The sequence below is a fragment of the Meriones unguiculatus genome, chromosome 7 (assembly GCF_030254825.1).
Source record: "Meriones unguiculatus strain TT.TT164.6M chromosome 7, Bangor_MerUng_6.1, whole genome shotgun sequence".
In the NCBI taxonomy this organism is placed as follows: Eukaryota; Metazoa; Chordata; class Mammalia; order Rodentia; family Muridae; genus Meriones; species Meriones unguiculatus.
The window spans coordinates 83,739,306-83,749,414 of record NC_083355.1 but is presented as its reverse complement, the minus strand read 5'-3'; the positions used below and the strand labels follow the sequence as shown (position 1 = coordinate 83,749,414).

Genomic DNA, 10,109 nt, shown 5'->3' with positions numbered 1-10,109 from the left:
TGTAACCAAGAATTCTGTCCAGTACCAGGATACTTAATATCTTGCCACCACTCATGGCTTCAAAAGACTCCGTCCCCACTTGGTAATGGACACTTGTTTTTAGGGAGCTGTGAGCTGAGACCGAGTCTCACACTCTTAAACATATATGGAACAAGTTATGGGACAGAATTGCTGGGTACTCCCTGACAAGTTGTTTCTTTGCCTCCCAACAAATCAAATCCTGAGGACTAGTTGCCCCAGCCTTGCTGGCTGTTTTGAGACCACTCCGAATGGATACCTGTACCTGTAAAAATCCTCTCTGGGAAATATTTGCCTTATTAAAATAGCCAGGATAAGCCTAATTGTTAGTTTTACTGATGGAGAAATCAAGTGTTTCTTAAAAGTTCCTTGTTCAGTTGGCCAATACCTGGATAATGGAGTGGCACTGTGGTCTTTTCAGCTATTATGAGCTTCCAAGAATGGGTCTCAATGCAACCCTCAGCAGGCCAAAGATATCCCACCATACAGTAATGGCTGGCTTTGAAGATGTCTTCATAGCTGCTTTGCCTTCCAGTCTGTTTCCTCCTGTGAGATGGTCACACATTCACACAAGCCTCCTGAAAGTCTCGGCATCTGAACCTTTTTGTCTGAGAAGGAGATAGGTACAATTTGCCTACCCAGAATTTACCATCTGTTCCAAGACTCCTGGTCACTATGCCAGGACTCCATTCTCACGACCGGTTGGGGAGTGTGGAATGGAGGTGGAGGTTCTCACATAGGATGTGGACCTGTGCAGGAACGAAGACCTCAGTGTTCTCCAGGACAAGAAATACCGTAAGGCTTTCTACAACACAACTTCATCCCTTCTGCCTGGCATTGAAGGTCATTGCTTCTAGAAAAGGACACATTCTAGGGTCCCTTTGATTCTGCTTGTAGGAAGCCGAAACATAAAAACTAGTCTACATCTTTCAAGCTTCATTTGAGTCAGGTGGACACGAGGCCCAATTGAGACCTGGGCACCTCTGACCTCTCACAATTCAGGGACTGGTGCTCAATAAACCCACTTTTAAAAAATGTCTGTGCTAGGTAAACACAACTTGCTGGGGCAAGTAGAAGTCAATCTTGCATGCCCCCTCCCTTCTTTTCCTCCCGTTTGACCTTTAAGGCTCTGGTTTCCAGCAAGGAGTGAATTATTCACATCCGCTCATAGATATCAAATAGGCCCTTTCCAGGCTGCCAGTAGGGTGGGGCAGAAGGTGGCTTTGTTCAGAGACTGTAAATAGGAGGAGCCACAGCCTTGTTCAAACAGTCCACAGGTGGGTGCCTGTTTTTGCTAAGTCACCCTAGGACGGCTCAAAAGCACCTGTGAAGTCCTTTCTTGTCCTTCCTGGCTCCTCCTTCCTCTCCATCCACTCCTGAACTTAGTTGGGCCCACACATTGGGCCAGGGCTCACGGCACATCAACCATGGCTTACATTGCCAAGTCTTTCTACGACCTCAGTGCCATCAGCCTAGATGGAGAGAAGATAGATTTCAACACATTCCGAGGCAGGGCAGTGCTGATTGAGAATGTGGCATCTCTCTGAGGAACAACGACCCGGGACTTCAACCAGCTCAATGAGTTGCAATGTCGCTTTCCCAGGCGCCTGGTGATTCTCGGCTTCCCTTGCAACCAGTTTGGACATCAGGTGAGGGGTCCCTTGGGTTCTACCCAAGGCATTGAGCGATGGAGCTTGAGTGGGATAAAGAAAAAGATGAATGTCTGTGTGTTTGAATATCTGGAGCTGAAGGGCATGCTTCATCAATCTAGATCTAGGTGAATGTGGAAAAGCACAGGGAAGTAAATATGGTCTGAGATTAAATATTGTAGGTGTAACTTTCCAGAATATTCTGTGAGGGTTGCCACCAACGTCTCTCCTGGGTACCAGCAAAGTCATTCATTAATTCTTTGTTGAATGGATGTGTGGAGAAAATAGAAGGTTAAGAATCAAACTGAGGCTGGGGTGTGGCTCAGTGGTTAAGAGCACTAACTGCTCTTCCAGAGGTCCTGGCATGGTGGAACGTTCCTGAATTCCTAGAATGGCAGGTGAGGTGGAGGCTGAGGATTGATGTGAGTTTGAGGCTAACCTGGGCTACACAGCAAGATCTCAAAAACCGGCCTGTGGATGTTGCTCAGTTGGTAGAGTTCTTGCCTAGCATACATGAAACCGTGGGTTTGATGCCAAACGTTGCATAAACCAGATGTGGTAACTTGCCTATAGTCCCAGCACTTGGGAAAATGGAGGCAGGAAGATCAGAAATTAAAGGCAATCCTTTGACTACAGCAAGCTTGAGGCCAGCCTGGCCTGGAGAACTTGCCTTAGACAAAGAATTGGGATTAAGCTGACAATTACTTGGAAGTCTTTGTTTCATGCTGCCCTGGTTCTACCCTTTAATAGCTCTGATGCCCTTGTAGGAGACACTTAGTTCTCTGAGTTTCCTCATGTATTGATTTAATATAAGCTGACTTAGCTTATCAGCTTACTGTGAGACTCACGGAATAAGGCACATGAAGCGACCAGAAAGATGTAGTGTGTGAACATAAACAATGCTATTTATTTAAAGCCTTGTTTTAAATCAGCAAATTGGAAAAGGAATGCGGGAGAAGGGAAAGGTCTGCAGCATGCCCAGGCCTCCTCTGGGCAGCAGGTGTACCTGGCTGTCTCTAATAGTGCCTCAAGTTAACACAGAGCTTCAGCCCGCACGCCTCAAGGTATCTTTTAGGAATTCTGTTTCTATTTGTGGTTTAGCTGTACAAGCAAGCCAAGTGCCCCTAAGTGGACTCTCTAATTAGAGTCCCCATAGCTCAACCCACAGTGGCAGGAGGAACACAGGAGGGGTGGCTGTGATATACACAGGAAAGATGGCCGTGATAAACAAGAGACCCGGCCATCACTATGCTCACAGATCCTTACCGCTTAAGTCTCCATTTCAGTCTTTGCCAGGGAGAAAGAGAAAGGGCGAAACCTCATCTCAACCTAGGAGGACCTCTGGCCTTAAATTTCGCTTGTGGCTGGCTGGCTGCTGGAAGGAGTCATTAACGTGCCAGGAGCCTGCCAGCCATTTGTACTAGAGATAAGATGTCGTAGAGATGAGCCTGGACTGACGGTGTTAAGGTCTAGCAGGTCAATGGCAGGCACTTTCTCTCAGAGGGAGCTAGCCGATTCTTAGCCGGGAGAGGGGGTTGGAAAGTAAACGTCCTCCCTGACATTTGGAATGGGGTAGGGCAAGGGAGATGGGGGTGGGAGAGAAAAGGCAGGGGACAGTTCTGAGCTAAACCATTCATAGCTGAGTATAGTTGAGTGCACGTGAGTGCGAGAGGTCTCCGGATGGCAGCTTAGGAAGTTTTAAACATCACTCACCTGGATCTTACTTTCACCCTTGACTCATGAGCGGTGTAGGGTGTAGGATGCACTCAAAACCCACAGAACCAGAAGGGAGCACAATCAGGACAGAGGAAAGGAAAAATGGTGGTAGGAAGTTTGTGTGTGTGTGTGTGTGTGCGTGTGTGCATTTGTAGGCAAAGAGGTAGAAGGTTAGGTTCTATGAATGACTGAGCCTCCTTTCCTTCTATTCCCTGAACTCAAGGTTCCCTGAAGCGCTAAACACACAGGTAATTGCTGAGGGTGGATTAGGGTCAGAAGCAACTGTTCGAAAGTGCTCAATCTTTAATTAGTTATTTATTTACTTATTCATTTCAAAGCATGGGGGGGGGATTGCTCGTGCCTCGCTGTACAGGTGCAGAGAACGGCTTGTGAGAGTGAGTGAAGTTTTCAGTGTGGCCTAGCATTCCACCAAAAGCCACGGCAGGTGAGAGGGTTCAGTGGGCAAAGGCACTTCGCCACTAGGCACTCTCTGACCTCCACATGGGCAAAGTGGCACTCACTAAAATAAATGTAAAAAAATAAAAATAAAAACCAACACCACGACGGCCGAGAGAGTGAGGCAAAGCGAACAAAGAAACAGGAGGCATACGTGCAAGACACCCATGCACACACAAAGGAAAGTGAGATTTGCACAGGTGAGTCCTTGGTTTTCTTTTCTCATGGATCTTTGTCTTATCCAGGAGAACTGTCAGAATGAGGAGATCCTGAACAGCCTCAAGTACGTCCGCCCTGGGCGTGGCTACCAGCCCACCTTCACTCTTACCCAAAAGTGTGAGGTCAACGGGCAGAACGAGCACCCTGTCTTCGCCTACCTGAAAGATAAGCTGCCCTACCCCTACGACGACCCGTTCTCCCTCATGACCGATCCCAAGCTCATCGCCTGGAGTCCGGTGCGACGCTCCGACGTGTCCTGGAACTTTGAGAAGTTCCTGATAGGGCCAGAGGGGGAGCCCTTCCGCCGCTACAGCCGCACCTTCCAAACCATCAACATCGAGCCCGACATCAGGCGTCTCCTCAAAGTGGCCATCTAGACGGGGGCTGCTCAGCGAGGATTTCCCCGTTTCCAGGCCCCACGCATTCTTCCTTGGGACTCAGTGTACCTTCAGGAGACACTGGGGGACTGACGCGGTTCCCGTGGTGTTAACCCCTCCACTGAAGCACCTTGTCTTCTCTGCCTGCCTGTCTTAACTCCCTCAAGGCTCTTGGGGAGTCCATTTGGGGTTCTAAGTCTGGGGTAGGCTCTGGGCCTTCACAGAATGATGGCACCTTCCTAAACCCTTACGGGAGATGTCTGAGAAGTTGTGGAGGGCCCAAAGGCAGCCTGCTTCGGAGTCCAATAAAAGGCAGGTGTGGAAATGGCCTGGGTCTTTGTGTCTTCCTTTCTAAAACTTTCAGGTATCTTATTTCATCCTGTGTACGCGTGTGCTCACGTGCGGAGGTCAGAGGGCAACTCTGAGGCGCTGCATCTCTCCTACCTTGGGTTACCCACTGAGCCATCCTGGGGCCCTGGGTCTTCTTTCTTGACCAAGGTGAAGGGGTGACAAGAACTGCGGTGAGACGGAGGGGCCGGACACACAGGAAGGTGTGGCGAAGCATGACTCCGGTCAAGGGGACACCCCAGTTACTGTTAGATTAGGCTGTGGTCAAGGTCTGCCGTGACAGCTGGAGTTGCAGTAAAATGACTTTTCTCGTTTCGTGGCTCCTTCGGAACCCAGCAAAAAGAGGACGTGATAAAGTGGAATGAAGAGAAGTAAAAGAAAGCAGGCCCCGTCTTTTACTAGGAGGCTGTTAGACTACCATCCACAGTCAGGAAGACATCACAGCATTGTGGGTCCCGAACTCATTAAACATTAACTGACAACTTTTTTTCTTCTGTTTTTCAAGACAGGGTTTCTCTGTGTAACCCTGGCTGTGCTGGACACCAGGCTGGCCTCCAACTCATGAAAAACCGCCTGTCTCTGTCTCCCAAGTGCTGGGATGAAAGGCATGTACCACCATGTCCAGCTGACAACTTTTACTGACAGCAAGGGTGTAGAGAGTGCAGTTACCAGGAACACAAAGGCACTTTATCCTTTTCCTGATTATTAAATTTGTTTCTGGAATTACAGCACACAGGTGTGTGTATGTGGTGTAAGGGCATGTGCTGTGACGTGTGAAGGTCAGAGGACACCTTGCAGAGTCTCCCCTCACCATGCGGATTCCAGAGGTTGAATCCAGCTTGTCGGGCTTACAAACAGAAGTTCACATTCCACCTTTGTTCTTTTCAAGCTCCCACCCTCAAAAACCCAGGCACAAGGCAAACGGAGGCGTCGGGCTTCCATGGAGGGAGGGACAAAAGCAAACAGACCCGTGATTGCATTTACTTCCTCCCTGAGTGTGGGGACAGAGAGGCGCTTTGGAGTGTTTATAATCTTCCCACATGGTTGGTACTCGATGAGAACAGGTGTGCCAAACGGCTTTGTCTGGATGCCCCAGATTCCTCATCCCGTGCAAGCGCATTTCAAAAGCACCAACACCACCAAAGCCAGTGTCTGTCGTGCTCTGGAGGATTCCTGTTAACATTGTTCCCTTTGGCCATGAGATAGAACATCTGTCTTGAAGCCTTCAGGGGATGGTTCTCCGAGCCAGATACCTTGCTAAAGAGTGTCAATACTAACCATGTTTTCCCTCTGATCTTCTCCACATAACCATTTCCCAAGCACTTGTGTCACCTGAGGAGCAAGTGTGGGCCTTAGGTTAATGACGCCATACTGTCTGACCTTTAGCTCAAGCTGTCATTGATGATGCTTCATTTCAAAGGGGTAACCTAAGTGCAAGCCCCCAGGCATCCTTCTGAGGGACCTTCTGTTAAACCTGCCCTCAGCTTGACTCTTGAAAAATCCAGCCCTTTTGCATTCCTTTGGTTTCTCTGTGTAGCCCCTGGTTGTTCTAGAACTTGCTCTGTAGAGATCAGCCTGTGTCTGCCGCCCGAGTGCTGGGATTAAAGGCATGCACCACCATGCCCAGCAGGATTGCTTATCTTAAAGCCAGCAGCTGGGGTATAAATTCTTTTGCAGATGGACCTTGCACTAATTTTAGAGTAGTAACAGAGACAAATTCTTTCCCTGAGGAAATGGGATAGGAAAGAGTACTGGGTACCACTGTTTTGTTTTGTTTTCCATAATCTTGATGGTGCCTGTCATTGTATCTGATAACAGAGGCAGTTATCCTGGATGTCCAGCTAGCCTAGATGTTGGCATTATACCACTGGCAATTTAGGGTGTGATATGCTAGCACAGTGTCTTGGATCTTTCCCTGTGGCTCAAAGAAGAATTAGAATTTCAGTACAAGCCAGGTGTGGTGGCACACACCTTTAATCCCAGCAAATGGGAAGCAGAGAGGCAGGTGGATCTCTGTGAGTTTGAGGTCAGCCTGGCCTACAAATCAAGTCCAGGGTAGCCAGGGCTACACAGAGAAACCCTGTCTTGAAAAAACAAAACAAAAAGTTCAGAAGGGACAAAAATGGTAGAAGGGAGTCTCCTCGATTGGGCAGAATTAATGCTGTTTGCTTTCAGACAAGTTTTCTTAGCAGTGGGCAGAGAGGCAGGATGACCTTTCATGATGCTATTGTTAAGATGAGGAGAAAGGGTTGCTTTCCTTCATTCTTCATCTCCTTTCTCCACATTTTGTTCTCAAAAGTAGCTTGTGGCCGTGAGCAGGCAAGACAAAGATTTAATGAAATCACCTACTTCCCTGAATAAACAACCTCTTCTCATCAACGTTCCGGAGGACACTCAGGAGCGGGAAGAAGTCTCACAAATAAGCTCTGCTGAAGTGCTGAGCTAAAGCTGCCCAATCCAGAGCAGTGCCATACGCCTGAGGGCTCTCACAGAGAAGCCTGGGGGCGCTTTTAGGGGACCCAGATACTCACACTAAAATGAGTGGTTATAACTTACGGTCTTTTTAACTACATTCCATAGCTACATCTTACCTTAAAGAATACCGAGAGAACCCTAGACCTTTCTTATAAGCACCATTAACCACTATCATCTAAAACACCAGTTACTGAAATCCGCCCCTTCACACACTGCTTTGAGTACTTTGTACGCACTATTCACATCGACCCCATGGGGAATTCTCTCTAAAGCGGATTGTTGGGTGGACTAGCTAGCTGGACCACAGCCTACAAGCCATTCTAATAAACTCCCTCTCTCTCTCTCTATGGATTCATTCTATAAGTTATGTTCATCTAGAGAACCCCAAAGTTCTTCTGAAGACACAGTTAAAGTGCCAACTAATGGCAGCAGCCTGAAGGACTGGGCCCGGGTTCTCCAGAAGAAGGGGATATGTGCTTTGAATTAGCATCCAATACTTGGAACAGTTTATCCCATAGCCAGGATTCCGAAGGTCGAGAAATCAAGGGGTGCAAAAGAGATCAGTTCCACTCACTATCACCCCTAGTGACCCACTAGAAAAACTTCTGCTTCCTGTTCCAGCAACCTTAAGTTCTACCTGACTAGAAGCTTTGGTTCCAGAGGTGGTGGTGCTCCTGCCAGGACTCAAAAGAACATGTCGCTGAATAGAAGCTCAGAGCTCCCTGTGGTCACTTGGGGCTTCTGATGACCTTAAGCCAACAGGCTAAGGCAGGAGTAACAATTAGGAGGGATGATTGATTCAGATCACCAAGAGGGACTTGGATTGCTTTTTCACAATGGAGGTAGGAATGACTGAATCTGGGGAGCAGGAGATCCTTTAGAGCAGGATTCTCAACCCCTTTGTGGGTTGAATGACCCTTTTTTGCAGGGGCTGCATATCAGACATCCTGCATAGCAAATATTTACATTATGATTCTTAATTACAGTTAGGAAGTAGCAATGAAATAACTTCATGTTTGGAGGGCCACTATAACATAAGAATGATATTAAAGGATTAGGAAGCATTAGGAAGGTTGAGCACTGCTTTAGGACATCACTTGGTGCTGCTATGTCCTGTGGTTAAAGTCAATGGGGAATTATAACAACCTAATCCAGATCTGATGACAGAGAGCATGCACCCTTCAGGAATGAAAGTATTGATCACTCACCTCTAGGAAGCAAGCCTGGTTTAACTAGTAAATTCCAGGCCAGCCAGGGCTACATAATGAGATCCTGTCTCCAAACACACACACAAATGAACAACCCACACAGCTCAAATCAGGCAGAATTCCAGCCCTGAGAAGGGGAAGTGAGCACAAGGTCCTAGCCAAGAAACTACTGCAACTGATCGATGCTGGGAGGAGGAAAATCATTTGTCTTCAATGAAGTATCACTGGGTATATTAACCTCACTCCAGGGCAGACCCTGTGCTCAGTAGTTGGTCAATACAATCAGACTCCACATTTTTTTTTTTGTTTGTTTGTTTTCGGTAGTTGTTGCTGTTTTGGGTTTCTGTTTTTGGTTTAAGAGAGAGAAAGAACACGAAGTTGGGTGGGTATTGAGGTCAGGGAGGATCTGGAAGGGGTTGGGGGAAGAAAAAGAATACGTCAATATGGTATATGAAACTTAAAAAAAAGTACAAACATGAAGAACAAAACAAAACACACATCCAAATAACAGGCCAAACAGGTAGACTCCTGATTGGTCATCATACGGTGAGTAGAAAAGGATGCCAAGACAGCTGACATTCTAATGCCCACAGTGATCTCCTTTCACTAGAAAGACTAATGAGTTCGTCTGGCATTCCTTTATTTGAACAGAAAAATGAGAAATCAGTGGAACTAGATTTAAGACATCTTTATTCCACTAGAGCCCCAGAAGAATTTCCCAAGACCAGAGTATCACAAGGTACAGCACTAGGTTGGCTGAATAATAGTGGAATACAGGATGCTGTGTTTTGAAATGTTGTAATCTATATCCAAAATAGATGGGTAATACTCTGTGGTAGATGAGGTGTCAGTGGGGCATACGGGATCACACGCTTCAGCCTCAATAGCTTCGCCAGAGCATTAGCAGACTCCAAAAGGGACCTTGGGGGCTGTAATCACTCACTGCTGCTATTTACAGAAATGAAGCTGTTCTCAGCTTTTTGGATTCATTTCACCGAACGGTTTCCTCAGCAGGTCAGATATAGATTTGTAGCGAAATGGAAAGCATTTTCCAGGAAGAAACCACCTGCCCTCCCTGGAGCAGCTAACTTAACCTTCTGAATAATAAGTCTTTGTCTGACAGGCCTGGGTTCTGCAGGAGGCTGTCAGTGACACCCTGAACTGACCTCTTCCCAACCTCACCAAAGCTTTATACCTCACATTCAGCCAGCACCACTGCTGGGAAGGGGTCCCCGTGGCGGCTGAGTGACTCTGAGCTGCTGATGTCATCAAGTAGGCTCTTCCTAGCTCCAAAACTGGAGTGACAATGGCACCATGTTCATGGCAGTGTAAATAAGTGCTTCCAGTGGCTACTGTACAGAGCAGCCCGCGCCCCGCTACTGTTCCTGCCGCTACAATATAAGAAGGGCTCCCTGGAATCAACACTGCACAGCTGCTCACTTTTTGTGTGCCTTAGTGGCGAACCCTTAGACACAATGAGGAAACAGTTCTGTTTCTAATACCTGCTCCCTTTAAGCCTCGGTGTTAGACTAAGGACTGAAGGTACATCATTGTATCTGGAACTTTATAGGTTTTCCAAAGTATTTTACATTTATTAATTCATTTGGGTCTCCTATCAGTACTGCAAAAAGAGTACAATATCA

General features: G+C 47.2%; 1 protein-coding gene across 1 annotated transcript; it reads left to right on the top strand.

Moving 5' to 3' along the window:
* Window positions 1-1,262: 1,262 nt before the first annotated feature.
* On the top strand, window positions 1,263-4,760 carry Gpx2 (glutathione peroxidase 2). Its single transcript, XM_021635532.2, has 2 exons — window positions 1,263-1,667; window positions 4,085-4,760. Exons 1-2 carry the CDS (start codon window positions 1,446-1,448, stop codon window positions 4,433-4,435), a joined length of 573 nt encoding a protein of 190 aa, XP_021491207.1. The 5' UTR covers window positions 1,263-1,445; the 3' UTR covers window positions 4,436-4,760.
* The last annotated feature ends 5,349 nt before the right edge of the window (window positions 4,761-10,109 follow it).